The following is a 27,579-nucleotide window of genomic DNA, read 5'->3' as shown; positions in this document are numbered from 1 at the left end:
GACTGAAGGACCAAAGCGAATAACTCTTTCAAAAAGCAGTTCACAGGCTTAAGCCAAATATAGACTCTTCTGGGTTGCTGCATTCTATTATAAGCCTCAATGCTCTTGGGGGAGGAGGAAAAAAATTCCACATTTCCAACTCCAAATTACTAAACCCAGCTGGAAAACCTTCAGAGGTAAGTTGATACATGCAGCAAATTTGTCAGTGACAGACATCATCTTCCTCAGAACTATGCAGCTAGCCAACTTCAAAATGATCACCATCATTATCTTTAATGGAAACACAAAAGATGTGCTATTCTCTTTTCTTTCTCTTGTGGATGAAAACAGAAATACTAGAGCAGTCACACGTCCAATCTTTAGTGGCTAACCCACCCACAGGTTGTAGAATAATTGACAAGCCTGCATACAACAGGCCACTAAAGTCCTGGGAACAACCAAAATGTTAATATATTAGAGGCAAGTACTTTGAACATCCTCAAATGGACCCATTTGACCAATGCCAGACATTTGATGGGAAAAATAATATGCTGAATTCTATCTTTGTTTCCTCAGACTTTTTATACCTCAGTCACTTAGCAATCAGCTGCAAAATGATGGTGTTCAATGACCCCAGGAGAAAACTACCAACAAAGACCTAGTGATCTCTGTAGCAAAGATTTGCCCTTTAAGGGTGTCAGTTGTGGCAAGCCATCTACTATAGAGACCCTTCACATCCAACAAGCAGGCTAAGCATCCCAACCACAAAACAGTTTCACATTCCACAAACTTGGAAATAAAGACTCCTATTTTTTTCTGAAAATTAATTTTGTTAATATTTTTTGAGCAAAACAAAAATTGGCATAAAATTCAGATAGAAGCTGAAAAAAAATACCAGGGATGCCCATCAGGTCAATCAGCAATGGAGACAGAGTTCACAGACATACTTCAAGACAATGACCCAGAAAATCTAAACCAATTTTCCAATGGTCTTTTTGAATGACAATACTTTCTCAGAATTCACTTAACAATCAGCCTAAAGTGCCAAAATATCTGGAGTGAAACTAGAATCCACCATCTAATTTGGGTACCTCCAAATTATCCAGTTCTGAGAAAGATCATTGACCCAAAATGTTAACCCAATTTCATTCTCTCCAGACTCTACCCAAAGCTAAACTTCCAGCATTCTTCTATTTCGGATTTCCAGTTTCCATAGTTTTGCATCATTGCTCAATCAAGCAGATCAAGCGACCATTTTGCAGAACAGCTCTGTCAGCCTACAAGCATAACAGCTTCCAATTTTTTTTATTCAAGATAAACTTTATTCATAATAAGAGACAAACTATATACAATTACAAAACAGTGCAAACCTTTACATTCTTGTACAGGTCATTCATTAGTGTTACCTTTTCATTCATTTTATATATATATATAAAAAAAACACCAATGCCACACGTGGCTCCCTGGAAGCTACCCGGTCCCGTATTTACAATATTTAGGGGCTTTCTCGCCTGTCCCTGCCCCTCCCTCTCCAGTGGCACAAGAACCCTAAACTGTAGTCCTTCCCCACTGAGCCTTTGCATTGGCTGCACCCAGCTTCAGTGTGTCCCTCAGCACATACTCCTGCAGCCTGGAATGTGCCAGCCGGCAGCATTCCCCTACGGACATCTCGCAGTGCTGGAAGACCAACAAGTTTCGGGCAGACCAAAGAGCGTCTTTCACCGAGTTGATGACCTTCCAGCAGCACTTGATGTCCGTCTCTGTGTGTGTCCTTGGGAACAGCCAGCTTCCAATCTTCCATCACTTCAGTTCTCTGTCTCACACCTACTCTGATCTGCCCACACCTGCTGGGCTGTTCCAACAAAGTACACCTCATCATCTATCTAGGGACACTATAGCCTTCCATGCACAGTGTTCCACAATTACAGGTAATAAAAACATTTTTCCCCCCAAATTCCTCTGGAAAATTTGGTTGTCCCACACATTCATCTCCTCTTCCTAGACTTTCGCACTTATCATGCCCCATGTTATTTAATACTCTTCTGCCTCCTCACTTTCTCCACATCTTAAACCAGCACCTAACTATTCCTAGATCTAATGAAAGAAAAAGATCAACTTGAAACATTAACTCATTTCTTTCCCCACAGATGCTGACAAACCAGAGTATTTACAGCGTTTTCTGTTTCTACTTTTCTACTTCTAACTGGGATGGCCAGATTGCAATCGTTGAGCCAGGGCCGACATTAAAACCTCAGATCTAGGCTTACTTAATCTCAAATAAAATAATGCAGAGGTGTAGCATCCTTGCGCTTGGATGAAAATTATGGAAAAGCATAAATTGTTCCCGTTTCAAACTCCAATGTTCTCATCTTGGCACTGATTAAAGTCCCCAAATAAGCCCTACCATTCAAATGATCATAAAACAGTAAACAATTAAAGCGTTTTTAAAAAAGGGTACATATTCTGCAAAGTTCATTTATCTGCATCCCATTCATGATTACTGTGGAGCACTTCAGTCAAACACCCTGCTAGCATTCAACAAACGTAGCATTCAATGGACCAACACAGAAAACATTTGAGTGAATCTATGGAACCAAGCGCGCCACCCCTCCCTGCCAGAAGAGTTAGTACTAGGTTGAAAATAAGTGTAATAGGAAGAAGGGAAGTGGAGGTTGCTAACTCCTTCAGAAAGCTAACTTCGAGTTCAAACTATAAACATGCCATTGTGTCAAGTTGATGAAAGGATACAATGCTCATGCTAATGAAAAACTTCAGCTAAAGTGGTTAAAAGCCAGATTTGAGACACAAGATTCAATTATATAAAGAGTTAGTTTAGCTTATAAAAATGTTCTATTGAGAGACTGGGACTCTTTTCCTTGGAGCATAGAAGAATGAGGGGTTACCTTAAAAGGTATACAAAATTATGAGGGGTATAGACAAAGTGAATAGTCACAGTCTTTTCCCCAGGGTAGGGGAGTCTAAAACTAGAGAACATAGTTTTAAGATGAGAGGAGAAAGATTTAAAAAGGACCGAGGGGCAGCTTTTTCCATACAGAGGGTGGTGGGTATATGGAAGGAGCTGCCAGGGGAACTGGTGGAGGTGGGTAAAATTACAACATTTATAAGACATTTAGATAGGGACGTAGATGGGAAATGTTTAGGGGGATGTGTGCAAAACACAAGCAAATGGGACTAGATCAGGTAGGCAACTTGATCAGTATGGACAAGTTGGGTTGAAGGGCTGTTTCCTTGCTGTACAACTCTGACTACTTCACAGAGATAAATTAAAAAAAGGGTTCCCTTTTAAAGCATATTAAGGTGGATACTAAAAGATTACAGTTTGACAAGTTCTAACTTCTGGAAAGAATGTTTTGCTAACTGATCAAGTACAGATGCACAATTTTCATTCATATCTCTAGAAATTTGACCTTATAATATTTACTACTGCAGATTGTGGCTTTGACTATTCCTCACATAAAACCACCTCCACAAACCACAATAAGTTCCCACACCTCTACCAACCCACAGCAGCTCTACTGAAGAGATAAAATGTGTTTACCTATGCAACAACTGATGCGGGCCACAATTCCAAAACAAAAGTTAGATGCAAAAAAAAAACTAACCGTTTAACTTAATTAAAATACATATTTCAAAAATTGGGATTAAGCCCATGTAAAAATGAGGAAATGTATTTGAGAGGGAGAAAGTTTAAAGGGAGATGTGTGGGGTATGTTTTTTTTTTGTTTACACAGCAAGCAGTAGGTGCCTGGAACAGGCTGCCAGGGATGATGGTGGAAGCAGATATGATAGTGGTACTCAAGAGGCTTTTAGGTAGACATACGAATATGCAGGGAATGGAGGGATATGGATCATGTGCAGGGAGAATAGATTTAGTTTAATTTGGCATGATGTTTGGCACAGACATCATGGGCCCATTTCTGTGCTGTACTGTTCTAGGTTTTAAGTAAAAAATTACCACAAAATACAAGGGTGCCCCACTGAAAGATGGTGACACTCTTCAGATTAGTAAAATCTAAAATGACCAAATAAACATGTTTTAAATAAAGGTTTATGATAATTTGCCAAGTAGAGTCTATGCTGCTGGACTCTACAAATGTCACACAAAGGCAACCTGAAATACAAGGAATAGTAGTGTACCAGTTTCCTCTTTGTCTACATAGAGCAACAGCTTGTACTGTGAAATAGGTTATTCAATTTTTGTGATTTTGTGCACACAGCTATAAAATACCAAATGTAGTCAGCACATTGGCCCTATTTCTTTTATTTCCCAGAAGAACTGGGGAATTCATGGAATGCAAGGTATTCTTAATTCATTGACTAATTTTAGTGGACTTAAATCTTAATTTATTATTTTCCCCTCTTCATCTACCACAACCCCCAACAAAATTAAAGCCACTAAAGCTGTGACCAGTTGAACAACAGATGATAGCAAAAGGTGTCAAATAAAAACAGTTCAATCTCTAAAGGAAAGCAAATACCATCAACGAGGCTTGGTGCAACAAATAAAAGCAGCTATCACACTTTTCACAGAAAAATATACAGGAAAATATTTCTCTTTGCTGTTACAGTATCATCCACTTTTTTGCCAGGTTCTACAAGTTCTAAGACTGGAAGAAAAAAAAATTGAACAAAGAGCTGGCAAGATAAGACGAATGAAAGACAAATTATGCTCAAAATATTTAAATTCATCAAGTTTGTTTTAAAAACATCAATGCAACTGCAATGTATGATATAATTTAATGTTGTAGCCTAAGATGTATTTTGCAGATGTTCCAGAAAGAAATATGAAGCACAATGTACTTGCACCTTACAGATCACTGGCCAGATTGTATCCGACCTCCCAATCTGCTCCTGCTCTGAGTGGCCAGGCACAAAGGTACTTGTACCTGCTCACCCATTCAGCCTTATGCCAGCCCTAGCGAGCATATCTATTATGTGCTCATTCAGTTGCATGGGGTTACTGAATTTCACTAAAAAGCTATGCAAGGGCAATGTCTTGTTTATTTTTATTAATTAACTTTCACAGTAAGATGCAGTTTTAATGATTTATTTTAAAAATATAGTGTATATTGTTTTTAAACTATTTAAGCAGGGTACCAAGCCCAGCATGACCTAGCCCAATAGAATATTAAAACTAAGCCACAGTTGGACAAAACTTACAAGTAGCCATGATCTGGGTTTCTCACTTTCATAAACTTCTGCAAAATAATTTTGGATTTAAGAAAATATCAAAAATGAACATCTGTATTAAATGGGAGAAAATGTTCACTTCAGTGCTGGTGGATTTCCCCCAGATTATTGCAATTTGTGCATTTCTCAAAAACCAAACAGAAACAAATCTATTATTCCAGGAGTCATCAGAACGTTTTACTTATACTTCAATTTGTTACCCAATTGTATACTACTATGAAAATTCATTCACAAACATAAATGAGATAAAGAAAACACTTGCCTTCACATGACTTTTTAAGTGAAGATCAGTGTACCCATGCAACTGAATGGGCACATAATAGATATAATGGCTAGGGCTGACATGAGTGGGTGAGCAGGTACAAGTATGTTATTGGAAGCAAGATTCCAACAATTGCATACATGTTTTGACAAGAAATCAGATTAATGCAAGTAATACAGATTCATTCACGTGTATTCTCATTCACATGGTTCCTTTGTAACCTAAAGATGTTCCAAAACACTTTATTGCCAATTAAGCATCTATGGTGGAGTCAAAAGTTGCAATGCGAGAAAACCTAATAGCCAATTTGAGTACAGCAAGCAGCCATGCAGAAAAGCACCAGTTAATGCTTTATCCAAATGACAACGACAACCAGCCGTGCAGGATTCCCTCAGTACTGTACAGATGTGTCTGATCATGTGCTCAGAACTCCAGGGTAGAGCTGGAACCCACAAATGCCATTTTCAGAAGTCACCACTTATCTGGCCAACCACCTCGAAGTCATAATATGGTCATAGCTTCATAACCCAGTTTCAACTCCAAATCAACTTCCAATCTGTGCAGAGTTAACAGATCTCAATCTACAGTTTGTCTCACAGGATGGAGGTAAGTGATGAGAGTTGAGAGACAAGTGAATTAATCTGGAATTATTCACTTTAAATGTGTGCTGGGATACCACATGATGGTCAGCATGGACTTGATGGACTGAAGGACCCGTTTCTGTGCTTTTGACTCTATGTTGTTGTTTCAGGCATGTCCTATCTCAGCTGAGTACCTTACCACTTGTTATAATAAAGATATTTAAAGATACCAGAGGGCAGCTAGCATGCTCTAGCCTGTTTATTTTTCTCCGAAGGGAGATTGGGAAGAAATGAAAGGGGCAGAGCAGGGCTAGAAAATTATATCCCCAAGGTCTTCACAGCAAAGGAAAGCTGATGACTGGCCAAAAGGTGTTGACACATTCTGTTCTTCAGCTAAAAAAAAAATCAGAAAAACTTCCAGGCTATCCACAAGTTCTTAATGTTGAGATAAGAGGGGAAAACAAAAAGCACCTAGCAAAACTCAAAAGACTTCTGGAATTTATGCTTCGCTTCATCAATCAATGTGGGAACTTAAAGGTATGTAGTCTTTTTTCAAACACGGAATGAGAGTTAAAGTCAGTCATTCAGCAGAATCATTTCATAATTTATTTTAATATAATCATTAAGCAGACCATCCCAATGTATGCATCACCATATTTAAAAATACCTGAAGCGTTAAGTCAGTTCTTGCAACACAGAGAATAAACCACATACACCCACAATACCGAAACTAGATAAAAGTTTCGTAAGGCAACCCTCCTAGGTGACAAAGTTCTTATTTTATTTCTCCCTTTTAAATAGGTCTGCCTGCAAAGAGATTGGGGAAGGGGTATTGAAAAGAGGGTTCAAAATATAATAAAACTAAATTCTGTCCACATTAATGTTTCACATTTTGTAAAGTTAAAAGTACTTACAACATACCCAAAACTACAAGTAGACAGAGTCAGGGCTATTCAAACAGTCAAAGTACATACACCTTTTAGAGTTTCTGACACTAAGTACGTAACTGCATACCCATCTCAACATTCAGTCTCTGAATCCTCCAGTTTGCATTGGTTATGCAACCAAGCTCGTGGCCTTGATTCACTTTGTTCAGATCTTTATTTAAAGAGCAATGAAGCATTTTATTTGGACTTATTTCAGTCAAGATATTCTGATGAAGAGTTCAGTTGCATCGAGGTCTAGAATATTCCTTACTACATGAGAATAGAATCATTTCAGAAAATGAAACTTGAATTTGAGTACACATAAATATTATTGTTGTACTCTATATGATTTCTCTGGAAACTATTTGGAGAGGAGGGAAAAGAAAAGGAAAAATTATAAACCAAGTTCTTCACATAACTTGCAACCACTCAGTTTATCTAGTTCCTTGCAATGGTTTTGGGATTAATAGCTCACATAGGACAATTTTTGAATTCAGGGAACACCCTGTTGGTTGATAACCATTCCTACAAATCTCTTTCAGCTAATTCATCTTGCTCCACCTTCCTAACAAGGAAGCCTATAATACTCAACTAGGAGGAGAAATTAGGCCAGTTTTCATTGTCACAGTCAAAGGGTAAACTTTTCTTCCCCTCACTTTCCCCAAAGGACAGGGCAGAGATTAGAAACTCACACACCCACTATTCAATAGCAAAGCATGCAAATATTCAAGAAAAATCTTTACCAGCACCAAAACAAGAGCCAAGTTATAGTGAAAGCACTAAATAGTGAAAGCAAAGAGAAATAGTGGAAGTCAACACCCAAGAAATCTGCCAAGTGATAAATATTCAATTTTCTATTTAAAATATTGCATGCAGTTGCTTCAAACTACTTAACTGGTTAAAACTTGCATACTATTTAAAAGCAAGGTAATCCAATAATAGCACACAGTTAAAAAAATAACTTTACAAAATCAAGCTCATGAAAAATGAGTTCCCACTACTTCTTTCAGCCCAATTACATAAAAGAATACTGAAAAAAGGGAAGTTGCCAACAGCCCAACCAACTCATCTAAGTACACAGCTGTGAGAGAATGACGAGGGAGTGCTAATGAATGTAGCAGGAAAACCACAGCCACACCCTGCAAATGGAGATAGAAAAAAGCAACATTATCAATCACAGCCCAGCAGTGAACACTGCTTCCTGCCTCCAAGTGCAGACCACCTCCATATCACATGAAGTATTATACTAATTTGTTACTATTTTCTATAAAAGGCTGAACCATAGCTGGAAAGGACAAAAAAGAATAACCATAGTTACAATGTCAATTTGCATTCTCAGGACAGGAAGATTCTAAAATCAGTATCTTCACACCCAGCACCAGTGGAACAGAGAATCAATTTCACTATTTTCAAATAAAACATAATATTTACCTTTTCTCTCACAGCAAAAACAAATTACAATTATGTTGGATATACAGTTAATAGACACATTCAAAAAGTTCCGACTATTCTTTTGTTAGAAATATACAATGAATGGGCACAAAAGAATACAAGGAGAGATTAAAATTGGTGATGGTAATAATGTTAATAGCAATGTCGTTAAAAGGGAATTGCAAGTATTCTTCTAAAAATGTGCACATTTTTAGTGAGTGCAAGTAATTAGACAACAAACAGCAACAAATGGCATGAATGGTCTCCTGTGCTGTATGATTCTACAGATAACATTTCCTTTTAATAAACATAAGTAAAGGTGATTATTTTCAACTTTAAGAACATAAGCTGCTTTTATACTACAGCAAGATCCAGATACGGGCAACCAACCTTAACATATGGCTCACATCGCTAATTATAATCCAAAGATTAACTGCAAAGGACTCAACAAATGCCAACTGTTTACCCAAATAAGGGCTTGGCCTTTTTTTTTCAAAAAAACTGATCAAAGACCTTTGCTTACAACCTGCTTTTGGACTGCAAATTAAGGATTGCTACTGGCAAAAAAGATCCTAATAAAAGTGGCCTTGATACTAATCAGAAAAAAGAAAAATTAGCAATATGAAACATTACATTTTCTTTCTCCAATGATGCTGCCTAGCCTAATGACTACTTCCAGCCCATTATTTCATATTTCCAGCATCTACAATTTTATAAAAAAAAACTTCTGCACTGCATGGTTTGAAGAGATATTATTACTACTGAACAAAATTAGAGCAAGTCACTTTTGATTAAATACCACTTCCTGTTCTGTAACTAGCTTTAACTAAACCACAACTGCTCAAAAGGATCAAAAAGACATTAAAAACGTAAATAATTAACTCCATTTGAGAAATTATGATGAAATGTATCTTGTACCACAGCCCTTCAGTCTCAGCCAAAGAACAAATTCCAGAATGAATTATCTGCCAAAATATGTTGAGTCTGCAGTGAAATTGAGATGCTGCTCCAATGCACACAGCAGTGCTAGAATTGCAGAGTGAATATAAGCTCTATAATCTCTTTGCTTTCCCAATCCTTTCCAATTCGCCCTCCATGTAATTTTATGCTTATGTTACACTCACCACCTCTCCGGTGTCTTCAGCATCAGTTTCATTTAATATGTTCTGGTCACCAAGGTGACAGAAAGGCAAGAATTCTTTCCCCGACATCCTGTCTGGTGTTGCATTACTGTGTCTCTCTTCTAAGAGAACCTTCCTTAACACCTTCATTAACTTTCTGAAACTGTATTACTTCACATCCAGATCCAAGAACTGGATCAGAGGTTATACTAACCGTGAAATACAAATCAAGTGTTCTTAATCAAATGAAGCTCTGAGTATATTCAAGACTGAGATTAATAAACTTCTATGCTGAGGGAACATTAGAATAAGGGAGCAGCCAGCATCTTAATAAATGGCAATGCAGGCATACCCTGGGTCCTATTATTGTTACAAAGAGGTAGCTGAAGAGATCGTGGAGGCATTAGTAGTGATCTTTCAAGAATCACTAAAATCAGGAATGGTTCCAGAGGGACTGGAAAAATCGCAAATGTCACTCCACTCTTTAAAAAGGGAGAGAGGCAAAAATACATGAAATTATAGTTCAGTTAGCCTGACTTCAGTGGTTCGTAAGACGTTAAGAGTCCATTATTAGAATGAGGTTTTGGGGTACTTGGAAGCTCATGGTAAATAGGCCAAAGTCAACATGGTTTCCTAAGGAGAGATATTGGCTGACAAATCTGTTGGAATTCTTTGAGGAAGTAACAGGCAGGATAGACAAAGGAGTCACCTGATGTTGCTTACTTGGATTTACAAAAAGCCTTTGACAAGGTGCCACACATAAGGCTGTTAAACAAGATAGGAACCCATGGTATTACAGGAATGGTAGTAGCATAGATAGAAAATTGGCTGACTGGCAGAAAGCAAAGAATGGGAATAAAGGGGGGCCTTTTCTGGTTAGCTGCCAGTGATTAGTGGTGTTCTGCAGGGGTCGGTATTGGGTCTGCTACTTTTCATGTTATATATTAATGATCTGGATGACAGAATTGCAGGCTTTGTGGCCAAGTTTGCAGATGATACAAAGATAGGAGGAGGGGCAGGTAGTGTTGAGGAAATGGGGAGTCTGCAGAAGGACTTGGACAGGTTGGGAGAATGGGTAACGAGGCAGATGGAATACAGTGTAGGGAAGTGTACGGTCATGCACTTTGGTAGAAGGAATAAAGGCGTAGACTATTTTCTAAATGGGGAGCGAATTCAGAAATTGGAGGTGCAAAGGGACTTGGGAGTCCTAGTGCAGGACTCTCCAAAGGTTAACTTGCAGGTTGAGTCGATAGCAAGGAAGGCAAATGCAATGTTAGCAATCATTTCAAGAGACTAGAATATAAAAGCAAGGATGTAATGCTGAGGCTTTATAAGGCATTGGTCAGACCACATTTGGAGTATTGAGAGCAGTTTTGGGCCCCATATCCAAGGAAGGATGTGCCGTCATTGGAGGGGGCCCAGAGGAGGTTTACAAGAATGATCCCAGGAATGAAAGGGTTAATGTATGAGGAGTGTTTGATGGTTCTGGGCCTGTACTCGTTAGAGTTGAGGATGAGGAGAGGGGGGATCCCATTGAAACCTACCAAATACTGAAAAGCCTGGATAGAATGGATGTGGAGAGGATTGTTTCCAGTAGTGGGAGAGTCCAGGACCAGAGGGCACAGCCTCAGAATAGAAGGACGTCCCTTTAGAACAAAGATGAGGAGGAATTTCTTTAGCCAGAGGGTGGTGAATTTGGGGAGAAGGGGGTTAAGAGGGAAAAATAAATCAGCCACGATCAAATGGCAGAGCAGACTCTAAGGGGCGAATGGCCTAATTCTGCAACTTGACAGCAGTTAGGAAGTTTCTATACAAGAAAACTGCATCTTAACAGGGGTACAAACAATAACTAACCCTAGAATATGCAAACAACTTGCAACTGTATAATGATGAAGGAAGTGATTAGTTATTTATGGAAAATTTAAACAACTGCCCAGTGGAAACACAAGTGGCTCAACTTCAGTATTCAATGACCACATCCGAAAAGTGCAAGTGTGGACAATGGTCAACTAGGACACCTTTAGCTGAACACCCTGCTAACATGAAAAGATTGCCTACCCAAGCAAAGACCACCAGGCTGCCAGCTTCCTTGGTTGTCATACAAGGGGAAGGAAAGAATAAACAATCCTTCAGTAGTGCTCTAAGAAAGAAAATAAAGTTGCAGTCTAATTTACTTCATATGACTAGGGTATTATCCATTTTATTTATAAAATATGCCAAACACATTTGATCAGAGAACTGAATCCTTTCTTTTGTTAGCACTCACTAAATGTGTGTGCCTAGTGTAAAAATAACTCTTACATTGTGAAAGAAAAATTGGCTTTCAAACCAATTCTCTAGCACTGCAATTCTTTTCTTTCAGTGAATGAAAGTCAAAGGCATGTTATTTTCAACAATTTAGACCCAATTCAAGGCAGCCCTGTTAGAAGTCACAATTCATATTGGCAATGAAAATGCCTCATCTGGGAACTACCAAAAGTAGGATAAAATGTGCATGATAGAGTACTGGAATGTTATCAAAGATGGGGGGGGGGGGGGGGGGGAAGGGGGGCAGGGTTTAGATTTACCAAGTTATTTAAGTAGTTGCTGTTCCTCCCACCCCACCCCCAAGAGTTTACGTCCCCAAGATTCTGAAGGGATACAGAATAAACTGCTGGTTGAAAATACAAAGTGTGGAACAAATATTATCTTAAAATTAAAACACAATCTTTAGCAGGCAGCTTCATTACAAAATGTTTTGTTCCCAGCATTTCGGACTACACAAGGGATTGCAGCCAAATTCCTCAACTGCTGTTCACTGAGAATTTAAAAGAATCATCCACCCTCTCTTTGATTGCAGAAGAATAGTCTATGTTGCTATCCAACCAGAGGCAGACCCCGGCAAACTAGTGGCATTCTATAATTATAACCAAGCTTTCCATTCCTTGAATGGGCAGACAAGAGATCCTGCAAATTAAAGAATTTTAATGTCAAGTAGGAGTAGACTATTTGGACATCAAGTCATCAATCAATAAAAGCATGATTAATCGTCTATCTCAAATCCATCTTCTGTGACATCTCTTTATCCCTCAAACATCCACAAACCTATTAATTTCAGCTTTGAATACACTCAAAGTGCCATCTGCAGTAAAGACCTCATATTCACAATCCTTTGAGTGAAGAATTTCTCTGTCTCAATTCTAAAAGACTGATTATTCTAACATTGATCATTTCATCTCACCACCCTTTGAACATATCTCCCCAGCATCTGCTACATCTAGTAATTTTCAAAGATTCTTTTCAAATGAAATTATCTTTTTAATAAACTTTTATTGTGCTCCCTCAAGAACTGAGTTTGCATTCGTTCTTGGCTAAAGAACACCAGGGTATGGTCTCTCATCTTTTAATATAAAGTTTTGAGAGAGAGATTTACTTCCTCACTGTTTCACCCGCTGCAAGATCTTCTTTACAAGTTTTTCAACACAATCAATTTTCAGATACTTTACTGGAGATGCAGAAATGAGAAAATATCATTATTATCCTGAAAAGTAATAGTTATTTCAGTGCCTCCTTATTCAAGTTATTTTATATACATGCTCTTTTGAAGAGAAGGATTCAGACAAAGCATGACTTGACCTCATTCTAATAATCATGGCAGGCAAACAGTTCCAAACATCTTATCGCCAAAGAGTTTATCTTAAATATTTCAAGTTCAATATAAACAGAAAATTTAAAATTAGCAATGTAATAGGTCCCACTCTGAATCTTCAGGTCCCACTCTGAAAACTGAAGCACAAAAGTCTAGGTTGCAGGGTAGTATTTAAAAATATTCTCCATACAACCCACATCACTAACAACTCCATCACACTGCTCAATGCCTGAAAAGATACAGTACAGATAGATTTTGAAAGAATGGAGTAGTGTCTTTACAGGAAGGAGGGGTAAGCATTGTTGAGTTGTGGGAGTCAACTGGTCTTTATAGTTTTGCCACTGATTATGCAAGCTACTTCTTGCATTCAAGAAAAAGTCAGGGCAATTTTGCTAGTACACATCCTCCCGAGTTTACGAATGCCCGAAGTATGTACAGTCCATACGATCGAGACCAGCAGTACAGGAGCCACAGGCATCTTCTGCCACATGGGAACTCTGTTCCGGCTACATCTCCAGCTTGAGAACTGTTCAAGTTACAAATAGTTCATAGAAATGGGACCCTACTGTAATCTGGGGAGGACCTGCATGTGTTCTGGAGCAGAAATTCTCCAACAAATCAGCATGACTACAACATTTGAAAGGCATTTGGACAGGTGCATGGATAGGAAAGGTTTAGAGGGATATGGGCCAAACACAGGCAAATGGGACTAGCTCAGGTTGGCAACTTAGTTGGCATGGACAAGTTGGGCTGAAGGGCCCGTTTCTGTGCTGTATAACTATGACACACCATCCTGCACGTGGACATTTAATCCTATATTAGAAAATAATTTAACCTGGCAAATTCACCACTTTGTCAATGTTTCTGGTTGAGTCCCTGCATCAGGACCCACTTCTTGATCCACTGAGATCCTCCAGCAGATTGTAATATCACATCAACTCAAAACTGCCATTTGACAGTTAAGAAAATGGTGCAAGAAGACAATAAATGACAAGTTTGCAACACCAACACTGCAATGGATGACTACAAAACCACAAAAGTAAACTAGCAGATAAAAGTAAAGCTTCCACTCATGTACAAATAGTAGCAAAGATAGCAAAATTCAAATAAGATTGTTTCTTTGAGTTAGTAATGGGAGTTTTTTTTTTAAATGGGAAGAAAATTGCTAAACCAAATATTTTACATCTACCTTCAGCATAAAAGGCAGAAATAGTAGGTAACCAAAGGTTTAATTACACTGAGGAATTTAAAGTAATTAATTCCTCTAAGTAATGAAAAATTGGTATTTAAAAATTAAAAAATTCCCAGACATCAATCTACACCATAAGACTCGAAAGGACGTAACTGCATTAACAATGATCTCCATTATGGAATAATCTCAGCAGATTGAATAGCTATGTTACATTTATCACCCTCCTAAAGAAAAGAGCATAAGTAGATACCTATGCATCAGGAACCCTCAGAGAAAATGCTGGAATCCATTTTAAAGACTTAATAACAGCATCTGCAAAATCATCATTGTTTTTAAAAGTTTGACAAGTCTGTGTTTTTTGATGATGTAATTAGCAGGGTAGGCGAGATGAAACCAGTGAATTAGTATATCTGAAACAAAAGTATTTCACATAGTACCACATTAACTGTTGTTACAAGGGGCTGTAAGAATATTATTAAACATTGATTAAGGATTGGTCGCAGGAGTGAAATTAATGAAAATGAAATGGGCTTCCCCCTCCAAAATCATAAGGTTGCTCAGTGTGGCTTGACACAAGATCGGTGCAGGGCTCCTAGCCATTTATAATCAATATTAACGATCTAGATGAAAAGAATGACTACACTGCATCCTGCTTTGCAGGCAATACAAAGCAAGGTGGGAATATTAGGTGGCAGTTAATTGAGGGGGCAAGACAACAGCTGCTGGGAGTAGAACTTAAAGGAATGAAACCATCGATTTAGGAAATAAACATTTTTTGTTTTAAAATTGTGAAAAACAAATGGTAGTGTGAAGAGGCATTAGGTGTACAAGTTAGGTATACACTTTTCAACTTGGAAAAGTGTGAAGTGATACGCTTCGGGAGCTTGAATTTGAAGGGAGAATACAAGGTTAATGACAGGACTCTTAGCAGTGTGGAAGAACAAGGGGATCTTGGGGTCCACATCCATAGATCCCTCAAGATTGCCATACAGGTCGATAGGGTTGTTAAGGTGGCGTATGGTGTGGTGGCCTTCATTAGCGGGGTATTGAGTTTAAGAGACAAGAGGTAATGTTGCAGCTCTATAGAACTCTGGTTAGACCACACTTGGGCGTATTGCATTCAGTTCTGGTCACCTCATTATAAGAAGGATGTGGAAGCTTTAGAAAGGGTGCAGAGGAGATTTACCAGGATGCTGCCCGGATTGGAGAGCACGTCTTATGAGGATAGGTTGAGTGAGCTAGGGCTTTTCTCTTTGGAGAGAAGGAGGATGAGAGGTGACTTGATAGAGGTGTACAAGATGATTAAGAGGCATAGATCAAGTGGACAGTCAGAGACATTTTCCCCAGGGCGAAAACAGCTAACGCAAGGGGGCAAAATCTTAAGGTGATTGGAGGAAAGTATAAGGGGGATTGTCAGAGGTAAGTTTTTTTTGACAGAGAGTGGTGGGTGCGTGGAACGCACTGCCAGCAGAGGTTGTGGGGGCAGATACATTAGGGACATTTAAGAGACTCTTAAGATAGCCACATGAATGATAGAGAAATGGAGGGAAGGGTTAGATAGATCTTAGAGCAGGATAAAATGTCAGCACAACATCGTGGGCTGAAGGGCCTGTACTGTGCTGTAATGTTCTGTCTATGCAAGTTCAAGAGATGCAGAAAGTGAACAAGCAGATGAGAAATTTCTTCACGCAGAAGACGATTGTTACCCCAGTGAGCTGTGGATGCTTATGAAATTGAACATATTGAATTAATAGATTGTTGGGGACAAAGTGAACATGGCCATCAGAAGTTGGCAGACAAGAAAAACCATGGTTTACTGAATTGGTTTGGGGCACCAAAAGGATAATTCATTCTTTCACTTATGTTCTTGAATATTTATTAAAGACAGACAATTAAGGTACATACAAACAGATTAAAACAACCTTCTACAACTCTTGTGGGTAATAGCTAGTGTACAAATTGACACATTGATGAGTGTGGAAAAGAATTTAGACCAGACAAAAATTTCTTTCAAACTCCTTCTAAAAAGATTGCAAGAAAGAGAAAGTAGCTGAACTAATCCTGCAGGTGAACTTCAAATATATAACCATGTAATGAAAGGTCATGTTGTTAACTGCATACAATAAATGTGGCTAAACAATAGAGTAATGCTAGAGTAGAGATACAGGACAAGAAGCAACTCTAAATTGTGCACTGTCCTCCATAAGATTTCTTATTGGTCAGTTTGTAATATGCACCTCAATGTGTATTTGTAGTTTTTAGTCTGTACAAAATCTTTTAAAGGGCAATGAATAATGGTGTTAATTATTGAATTATCTCAGCATAATAAATTTGATGCCCAGGTGTAAATAGCTTGTAAATAAAAAGGGTTTAAGCACCTCATAGGAAAGTAAAATGTAGAGAACTTCAGTGAGGAATTACTGTTTCAGCAGGTTGCTTGATGTTGTTCATGGTTCGAGTAGGCAGGGGTTTGCAGTTTAGAAATAATAAGTCCAACCCTTCCCAAAAAAAAGACACAGGAAAATGAAGTCAAAATCCAAAATGGAAATTCAACTGACCTTGCTTAGCAGAAGATGCATCTTAATCTGCACACTTCAAAACCATTTCTCACATAGATCTACTACAGTACCCCAAGTTATCTGTAGATATCCAACTTTAGAAATAGGGTAGGTAAAGTATGGATTTCCAGTAAAAGCCAAATTGGAGGTACAAACACCAGTAAATTGAATACAAACACCCAGAAACAAAATAGGCAAATCTATCCCACAAATCTTCATGAACAGCAATTGTCTGCAACAGTTATACAGAAACAAATTCACAAGATTTGGTGATACCCAGAGGGTTATACTTTTGAAATCAAAACAGATAGCACAAAGGTCTGATATTAGACAGCTTACTGACCATAAATTGCCTTCAATTCATTGCTGTATAGATTTCAAACACAATGATCAGACAATCTTTGAAAACTGACATTTTCTGGCAGCTGCATAATCCTCCAAAGTGACATTCATCTATTTCTTAAGCACTGGATAGACTGGTCAGGTAGACATCAACATGACAAACACCTTCCCTGTCGGTGCACAGGTTTGTAGGCTTATCTGAAGCAGAGTGGTAGTCTCTCATCACGTTTGCTGGTGCCCCATCACAAGTCACTTTCAATGAAGATCCCACTTTTGCCATACCATCTGTTCTTTCAGAACACTGTAATCACTACCACCGGAGCCCTGCCTTGCTAGACAGCAGGTACCAAGTAACTCAAGTATCACTGTGATACCCTGATCTGCTGGAGATCAGTTTGAAGTTCAGTGATCCAATCAGAGCAGAACCAAACCCTTAATATCTGCACATGTACACATTTGGCCTCCAGCTCCACTTCTGAGCCAACGTTTACTTACTAGAGCTACTAACCACACTAAAAACAAATCTTTAGCAAAAAAAATCCATGCAACACACCAACTTCTATTGTCCTAAATAGCCAAGCCTAATATCATGTACCAGATATATCAAAGCACTAACTATACGACTATTGTATAATGCACTTTGCCAGAGACTTACCCAAACTGATTCTCCCTTCAAGGAATCACAGTCAGTGCCTTTCTATTATGCAATTCACCATACCAACCTACAATTTCACCACACAGCCTGGAACTGAAGTTTGCTCAATGGCTATTGAAAAGCATACAACTGCAAGTCCAGGAATTCTGAGATATGAGCAACAACCATCTGAACACATGGTAGATATCACAAGGTTCATATGAATTTCAAATGTGCTATTAAAATACAAGGGAAGGAGATAAGGGACTGCAGATGCTGGAATCTGGAGCAGAAGATAAACTGCTGAAAGACCTTGGTGTCAAGCAGAACACGTGGAGGCAAAGGGATGGTTGATGTTTCAGGTCGAGACTCTGCATCAGGATAAAGATAAGGGAAGGTTGGATGCAACTTCTCAACATTTTCTGGAAGAGCAAAATAAAGTTGAAGCAAGAATCCATTGGTATTCTCAGTTATTGAGATGAATCAACTGACTACCTTTATACTAAATACCTTCAAAGTCCTGTGTTAAGCTCACCATCGTGAGACCAATGTACTTTAATGAGCAGCACTAATCCACCTGCTAAGCAGAAACCAAGGCCTCATGAAAATATCTATATCTAATATTAAAACAAAAGATTAGATACAAGATTACTACAAACTTCATACACAAAGAGCACATTTATTGACTTGGTTACTGAGCCCCAAGATTCAAGCAACACAGTAACTAATAAAAGAACATGCAATTCCTGTTTTCAATGAGTCCAAATGAACACTTTCCTTAAACATGCAATCTAACTAAATACTGATCATCATTGCACCAAAAATTGCTATCTGAAGCTAAAACCTGCTTTGCCACTGTTTTAAGAGATCATTCAATCCTGCTGTCTTCAGAGATCACTCAAAAGTTTTCATGAAGATTTAAGTAACACTCAAACATGCATACTCAAGAGCCCAAGGCTAAAGCACATTAACAAGAAAGCACAGGTCATTAGCATGTCATGATGTAATCAAGTCCAGAAGTTCATAAACTTGCTTGGCAGTCCCTGGTTTTCATATATACAGGGAAACAGTCATCATGTGTAACAGGTCAAGTGAACACGCCTATTCCCAAAACAATGACACACACACACTCCAAACCTCCTGCCAAAATGTAGACAGATTGGAGCTTCTAACATTCTACTTGCCCTTCACTATTCTAAATAACTGGGTGAAAAATCTTCTTGCAATTCCTCTCTAATCCTTCTACCAATTTCTTCAAATTTATACCCCTCTACTGAAGGAAATAAGCACTTTCCATGTACTCCATCTGGGCTCCCTAGATTTACCAATCTCAATTAAGTCTTCCCTTCAATTTCTGTTACAAAGAACACAACCTGTGTTTATCTTATCTTTCCTCATAGACAATTTTCCACTCCTGGCAGCATCCTCATAGATCTATGTACCACCACAGAAAGTCCAGTGTCCTCAGCTGGATGTCTACATGTGAGCTTGCAATAGTTATTAGATGAATAAAGCCTATTTAAACTCCTTTACCAGTGCTCTGTATCTGTTCAACTGATCAGTAGACAAGGAATCCCAATCAGGGTAGGTAAGCCTTCAAAGTTTGGAACCAACTAGTTCAACTTACTTTATTACAATGGCATTGGTTTGCTTTTAATTAAGCTTCAAATTTTACACATGTAAACAATAGTGAATCAATAAATCACCACTAAAATTGTTTTAACAGGTTACAGGATCATTGCAATTGACATCAATTTGGATTTGACCACCTACATTAAGTGGTATTCGGTTCAGATCCACCAAGTCAGTGATTTCCACAGTGACCACCTACGCTTCTCGCTGCCTGGTTAAAGCAGCCAGCATAATCAAAGACCCCACCCATCCCAGACTTTCTCTCTTCTCCCCCCTCTCATTGGGCAGAGGATACAAAAGCCTGAAAACACATACCACCAGGCTCAAGGATGGATCCTATCCTGCTATTAGAAGACTATTGAATGGTTCCCTAGTACAATAAATTGGACTCTTGACCTCACAATCTACCTCATTATGACCTTGCACCTTACTGTCTACCTGCACTGAACTTTCTGTAACTGTAATGCTTTATTCTGCACTTCTTGTTTTACCTTGTACTACCGTAATGAATTGATCTGTATGAATGGTATGCAAGACAGGTTTTTCCACTGTACTTCAGTACGTGACAATAATAAACCAACTTACAAATCTATTATTTGAGGCCATTTACACAAACCCCCAAAAAATTGCACCGAATTTCCACCTTTCATTCAAGTCATTTGGTTCTCACTAACATTGTTTATATGCAGATATTAGCACCCATGCTCCTTTTCAACTGTATTCACAATTCTGAGATCAACTGTTCTTGTAGGGGAATGGCCGATGTCCAGCTGGTGCCTCGTTCTATGGTCCAAACACTGACAAGTTTTTTGATCATAAAGCAAATTATCAGATGCAAATCCTATTTCACACATTTGCACTTTTCCATGCAGGTTACCAAACTGGGACCTTGAACAGTAATTATCCTGCTTTCTTTCCACTCCCAAAACTTCCAACCAGAACACTGAAACCAGATGAAGTCTTCCTGCCTGGTATCAGGTCACGCAGCATCAATTAAAGTGTCAGGATCAATCACTTGCACAGAGATAGGAAATATCAGCCTCAGCAACAGTGAGGGTGTTATAATCACCCACGGTGATCTCCAAAACAAGGAAGCTAGGGTAGGGGATCTCATGAAATAAAAACATGGTTCCTTTCCCAGCTAATTTAGTGACTCCTATATGAACATTTTGAGATGATAAACTTGGCTTGGTTACAACAGCACATCCCAACACCAATGTCCAGGTTTACACCCGAGCACCAAAAGGACAGTGACCTACCGATCTCTGACATAAAAGAAGAAAAAAAGATGCAAAGCAAAAACCAGCTGGCTTTACACACAGCAGGCGTGATCATAGCTGGGAGATCCAAGTGTCAATGATAGTTCAACAGAAAGGCACAACTGTACTGAGCTGCTAGCTTTTGTAAAGTGGGGAGAAGAAATCACTTAGGTTTTTTCTACCCAGAACCTCTGTTTGAAAACACATGGCAAAGACAGCATTACATTAGGCATGAACCACCCACAATCAATCACCATTAAGGCTCATATTAAAAATGCTAAGTGGGTGGTTCAGTATAAAATGGATCCTTTAGGACAACAAAGCAGCTTCTGGGTAAGGATTGGGGAAAAAAATGGAACAAATTAATTTTAATATGTATCGCAATAATGATCATGAAATTAGGGAGGGTTTTGACTTTAATTGATACAATGGGATAAGGTAGTGTGTCATTCATTTTCACTCATAGCTGCATTCCCCAAACAACTCTTAGGACAGGTGGTTTCTCCGAACTATGGTCAGATCATCTTTAAGGAGGTATTCTTTTGTATTATGGGAAGAGAAGGCCATTTTAGATCTGATACTATTCCATCATTTAATGAGATGGTGGCTGATTCTGTATCACAATTCCATTTACCCACTCATCTCCACATCTCTTTGCTGGGGATTAAAAATAATCAATTAATTGGAAAATGAATATAGCAGGCTAGAAATGTTATGTTATGGGTATTCCCTTCAAGTAGCAAAATGGCTTTGATTCCTGGCACCATATTTACCGCCTTCATTCATTGCAAGGGAGAAACACATCAAGAACTGAAATTGCTATTTGCTACAGTAATGAAGCTATTCAAGTATCTTTGGTATTCCATTGCACCACATAACAATCTCGGACCATGCACAGAAATGAAGACAGCATAAATCCCAGAGCCTTCCATCAGTATATTTGCACAAAGAAACAAGAAGTGCATGTCAAGAACAGTCAAGGGTGGTGACTCAGATGGCTTAGATGAAGCAGAGAATGATTTTATAAAAAGCAGGGGTGAAATTACTCGTCGGGTGCTCCCTTTGCATATTTTGTTTGTTGAGTGCAACAGCACGACATTCATACAGATCAACAATTGCACCAGACATCCTCCAGTATTACTCAATTTTTGTAAACTGCTCTTAAGGAGCGGAGTCATTTCTCTCCCTTCCATATTCAAACGTCTATGCAGATACTCGTATATACGGCAAGAATATCTACCAAAGTGACTGGGCTGCAGACCATCAAAATAAAATCCTGGAAAATACATTAAAATACCTAAAAATGGTACACGTGGATGAATACAAGTGCACATGCAGACATGGATGGTGCATATTAAACGTGTAGCCCACAGAATCAACTGAAACATGAAAGCTCCAACAAAAATGTTGGCGTGGCCACCAGCGAGGAGCTAAAGGCACGAAAACGCTGGAATGTTCTCTCTACAAAGTCAAGCCCGGACCCCGCCCATTCACTGAAGAGAGCAAAAAGTGATTTGTGCACGTTGCGAAGTGCTCGGTTGGAGGAAAAGACCGGTCGGTGCCGGCGGTCGGCAGGTAATTCCTCCCGGGACCGCTCTGCGGCAGCCGGGAGATTTCTCTTCATTTCCTCGGTTTGCAACTTCACCGAAAGCCGCGGGGCGAGGGGAAATAAATGCACACAAAACTCTTCAGGGCTGCGTTAAGTTTGTGAGGGAATGAAAAATGTGCAAAAAAATAAAATCAGTGTCTAAAGCACCGACACGTCCTTATCACAAAGTCCAGTCACGTCCCGCCACACTTGTCTTACTTCAGATAGCCCAGTTTTAAAAAGATCCAAATTTTCAGCCTTGTAGTGGAATAAAAAAACATTTGGAGGTAGCAACAGTGACCTGAAGCCGAGGTTGCAATCCCGAGCTTAAGTTGCACTGACTCCATAAACCCTTGGCCAACACCCAGCCTCCCTCCACCATTTTGAATGAACAATAGTCAGAGCCACATACAACCTTTCTTTCCGTCAAATGCAACAGCAGCTTAGTTTTAGACACCTCCTTACAATAAACCTGAGAGGTGAGCGGAAGCTTTGAGCGAGTCCTCACCACTTTATATCGGGGGGGGGGGGGGGGTAAAGAGGAGAGGGAGAGTTCGACTCTGTGGTTAAACTAACACAGCGCCAAGATTTGAGGAGAAGGGTGGTCGGGATGAGGAGCCGAGGATGCAGCAAGCACCCAGCAGCACGTTAAAAGAACCTATCCGTTGCTCACCCTCTCTCTCGCCTGCCGCTCACTGTCGAGCTCCCTCTGCAGCAGCTCAGCCTTTTCCTCTGCCTCGTCCGCCTGCTGCTGCAGAAACTGGATTTTTCTCTTCACGGTATCAATCGTGGCTGAATTGCTACCAGACATGATTCCCGCTTTGCTTTTTTTTTCCTTTTGCCCTCGGCAAGGAACCGCAAGCGAAACTCGAAACAAACTCTCCGGTACCAACAAAACAAAAAAGGAAACTGGACGAATCCTCCAGCAGCTGATAGCAGAGGGACGAAAACGCGGCTCCTGGCAGGTAACAAAAATCACCGAGCGCTCGCAATTTCCACCAACAAGGGCGTGAACCGCCGGAAATTCCTGCGCAACGCTCTTAACCAGGCAGCCTTGGGAGAGGAGGGACTGTGAGCGGAACGCTTAGGATCCGGCTGCTGGATACCCGCCTCCTTCCAGCGTCCCGACGGAGAGGTGGAAGAGAAGGCAGGAACCGCTCAAAATAAATGAGGTCATCCGAGGAGGTGGGCATGCAACGTTACAACACCGGGTTAGACAATAACTGAAGGAAATGTGCTCTCCTGCACCTTTCCCTGCTAAGGCTCAATCAATCTTTTTTTTAAAGTTTCCATATTTTTCGTGTGCATCGGAAGGGAGTGTTTTGAACATCGTTTGGAGGACGAATTCTAAAAACCTACAACAGCCCATGGTGAAAGATTCTTCCACATCCCCTTTCCTTACAAACATTTTCTCTCAAGTATATATGAAGTTTAGAAATTCAGTCTGCTTCCATCACACGTTCGAGTAACGTAACTGATTTATAAAATCAAATCTGTTCAATCTTCTCTCCCTCAGGCTTTGCTGATTATCTTTTGTTTACGGACCTATCTTCAGTGAAGACAATTGTTTTGTTTAATTTACCTACTTTTGCATTCAGTTTACCTTGTTGGTATATTGTGAAATTATCTTCCCCCTGTTTAGTTATGATCAATGCGACATGGCCTTATACTGCGGGTTGACCTTTGTCGCTGCTCTAGGCGAGAAGTCACAGAGCATTATTTCCGAAATTCCTGTTGGAATATTAGTGCATATGGATGCTGATCTGGGTTGGCCGTGCTATCCTGCGAAGCTAGCAATGCCAACGTCATAGATCACGGCATAAACCACAAATCCAATTTGAGACATTCTTGCTCGGTTCATAAACAGTACTACAGGGGGAGCATGGTAGAGGAATGTAACTGGCATAGTAGTTAGGTTATTGGATATGACCCAGAGACCTGGAATGTAGACTCACAGATTCAAATCACATCACTGCAGATGTTGAATTTAAATTTGGGTAATAATCTTATTTTTTTTAAACTTGTCTTAATAATGATGACTACAAAACTGCCCTCAAAGTCCATTTTGGTTTATTCGTGTCCAGCCTGGTACATATGTGATGCTTAAATTACCACTGAAATCATGTCCCACCGGCAGTTCAGACCCACCAGAGAGGTACAGAGGAGAGAGGGTGTAACCTTGCAAGTCTGCAACATTGACTTGTGAGCTCCATGAAGTCTCAAGGCATCAGATCAAACCTAGGTAAGTAAATCCCCTCCTGCTTACCACCTGATTTCCCTCCTCAGCTGATAAGAATGTGTTCCTCCACATTGAGCAATGCTTGGAAGAAGCAAGGATATAGAATGGACTTTGGGTGGGGATTTAATTGTCCATCATCAGGAGTGGATTAGTAGCATCATCGCTGACTAAGGACAAAGCTACCAGTCTGTGGCATGTATTGACCAAAGGAACGCTAGGGAGGAACATATCTAACCTCTTTGACACTAATCTCCCTGAGGCAGATGTATCTGTCCATGACAAAATTTGTAGAAGTGACTACCACGTAGTCCTTCTGAAGGCAGAATCCTGTCTTCATATCGAGGATATTCACCATCTTCTTGTATAACACGATAATAGTGCTAAATGGGATAGACTCAGAATAGATCTGTTCACTCAAAACTGAGCAACCACAAGGCATTATGCAGCAGCAGAAATATACACCAGCACAAATTATAATCTCATGGCCTAGCATATCCCCTGGTCTGGTGATTCAATCAAAACGGTGGATCAATCCTGGTTCATTGAGGAAGGCAAAAGAGCATGCCAGGAGCAGGTGTTCCTAAAGTTGAGAGTGAAGCTGCAACAAAAGACTGTGTGTGCGCGCGCTAAAAGCAGCACAGGATAAACAGAGCTAAGTGATCCCAGAATCAATAGATAAGATCAAAACTCTGCAGTCCTGCCACATTTAATTATGAATGCTGGTGGACAACTAAGCAGCCAGTGGGAGGAGAAGGCTCCGAGAAAATTTTTCATCCTCAATAATGACAGGGCCCAGTACATGACTGTTGAAGATAAGGCTGAAGCTTTCACAATCACATTCAGCCAGAAGTGCCAAGTAGATGATCCACCTCGGCTTTCTCCTGACATTCGTCACTATCACAGAAGCCAATCTCCAGCCAATTCCATTCACTGCAAGTGATATCAAGATATGGCTAAAACCAGTAATATGAAAAGGGCTATGGAACTGGGTAAGGTCCTGGCTGTAGCAATGAAGACAGGGCCAGTTGGTTACAGACTTCATCAAAGTCTTGGATGAAACATGGAGCAAAGAGCTGAATTCCAGAGGTAAAGGGTAGTCTGATTACCTTTGACATCAAAGTAGCATTACACTCAATGTGGCATCAACGAGGTTGATAAAATTGAAGCCAATGGGCACCAAGGGGAAAACATGTCAAAGACTGGAGTCATATATTGCATAAAGGAAAAAGGTTGTGATTGTTTGAGGTCAATCATCCCAGTCACAGGACTTCACTGCAGGTGTTCCTAGGTTCCAAGCTCTGCCATCTTCAACTGCTTTATCAATGACCTTCATTCCAACATTAGGTCAGAAGTGGAAATGCTTGCTGCTGATTGCACAGTGTTCATTTTGCAACTCCTCAGCAAATGACCAAGTCCATGCCTGCATTTTTTAAAACCTAGACAATACTCAGGCATTCATGCCACAAAAGTGCCAGCAATGACCACCTCCAACAAGAGAGAGTCTAATCACTTACCCTTGATATTCAATGGTATTACCATTGTGGAGGATACTTCTAGAGGTCAATATTTACCAAAATTTCAACTGGACCAGCCACAATTGCAGGTCAGAGGCTGGGTATTCTCTGGTGAGTGACTTGCTTTCTGACACCTCAAAGGCACAATTCAAAAGTATGATGGAATACTCTCCACTTACCTGAATGAGTTCAGGACCAACAGCTCCAAAGAAGCTTGACATCATTCAGGACAAAGGAGTAGTCAGCTTGATTAGCACTCCATCCACAACCCTAAACATTAATTCTCTGAACTATTGATGCACTGTGGTTGGAGTGTGTACCATCTACAAAATGCACTGTAATTACTCATCTAGATGCTCTTACAGGACCTCCAAAACTTATAACTTCTAGCACCAACGAGAAAAAGAGTAGCAGATGCCTCGGGACACCACCAGCTGCAGGTTCCACTCCAAGCTGCACAGTAGCGTAGTGGTTAGCGTAACGCTATTACAGCGCCAGAGACATGGGTTCAATTCAGGCCGCTGTCTGTAGGGAGTTAGTACGTTCTGCTCGTGACTGTATGGGTTTCCTCCGGGTGCTCCAGTTTCCTCCCACATACCAAAGACGTACAGGTTAGGAAGTTGTAGGCATGCTGTATTGGCGCCGGAAGTGTGGCGACAACTTGCAGGCTGCCCCCAGAACACTCTATGCAAAAGATGCATTTCACTGTGTGTTTCGATGTACATGTGACTAATAAAGATAACTTATCCTGGCTTGGAATTTTATCACCAATTCTTCATCGTTGGGTGATCTAAGTCCTGGAATTCCCTAGCCAACAGCATTGTTGGAATACTGTGAGTACTGTGTCCAGTCCTGGTCACCTCATTATAGGAAGGATGTGGAGCTGTTGGAGAGGGTGCAGAGGAGATTTACCAGGATGCTGCCTGGATTGGAGAGTATGGATTATGAGGAGAGACTAAAGGAGCTAGGGCTTTACTCATTGGAGAGAAGGAGGATGAGGGGAGACATGATAGAGGTATACAAAATATGAAGAGGAATAGATAGAGTGGACAGCCAGCGCCTCTTTCCCAGGGCACCAATGCTCAATACAGGAGGGCATGGCTTTAAGATAATGGGTGGGAAGTTCAAGAGAGACGTCAGAGGGAGGTTTTTCACCAAGGAAGTGGTTGGTGCATGGAATGCGCTGCCGGGGGTGGTGGTGGAGGCTGATACGTTGGGCAAGAGATTGTTAGATGAGCATATGGAGGAATTTAAGATAGAGGGATATGTGGGAGGAAGGGGTTAGATAGTCTTAGGAGTGGTTTGAAGGTCGGCACAACATGGTGGGCCAAAGGGCCTGTATTGTGCTGTACTGTTCTATGGTTCTAAGGTTCTAATATCTTCACTAACTAGATTAGACCATTTTCTGGAGGGCTATTAGGACAGCCAATGTTTGCTGACCTTGTTAATGACTCCAATTTCCTTAATGAATAAATCACAGAC

At 40.0% G+C, this 27,579-nt stretch overlaps 1 protein-coding gene and 1 long non-coding RNA gene across 9 annotated transcripts in view; one reads left to right on the top strand and one right to left on the bottom strand.

The window, feature by feature from the left end:
* The window catches only part of LOC127567429 (tropomyosin alpha-4 chain-like), an 81,351-nt gene that overhangs the window by 28,766 nt on the left and 25,006 nt on the right, over positions 1-27,579 (bottom strand). Inside the window, exon 1 of one of the 8 annotated variants that reach the window (XM_052010328.1) lies at positions 23,018-23,600. The exons of 4 other annotated variants lie outside the window; for them this stretch is intronic. In XM_052010328.1, the coding sequence (XP_051866288.1) occupies positions 23,018-23,155 (138 nt within the window). In that variant the 5' untranslated portion in view covers positions 23,156-23,600. Of the gene's footprint in view, positions 1-23,017; positions 23,601-27,579 lie in introns of those variants that run through there. 3 more of the 8 variants (XM_052010327.1, XM_052010330.1, XM_052010329.1) reach the window with 3 other exon arrangements.
* LOC127567430 (uncharacterized) overlaps positions 23,444-27,579 on the top strand; it is a 37,489-nt gene continuing 33,353 nt past the window's right edge. The window contains exon 1 of the long non-coding RNA XR_007955872.1: positions 23,444-23,529. This is a non-coding gene — a long non-coding RNA (uncharacterized LOC127567430). The remainder of the gene's footprint in view (positions 23,530-27,579) is intronic.

Source organism: Pristis pectinata, chromosome 2 (assembly GCF_009764475.1).
Source record: "Pristis pectinata isolate sPriPec2 chromosome 2, sPriPec2.1.pri, whole genome shotgun sequence".
Taxonomy (NCBI): Eukaryota; Metazoa; Chordata; class Chondrichthyes; order Rhinopristiformes; family Pristidae; genus Pristis; species Pristis pectinata.
The sequence above is the reverse complement of the archived record's forward strand: the minus strand, read 5'-3'. Positions and strand labels throughout refer to the sequence as shown.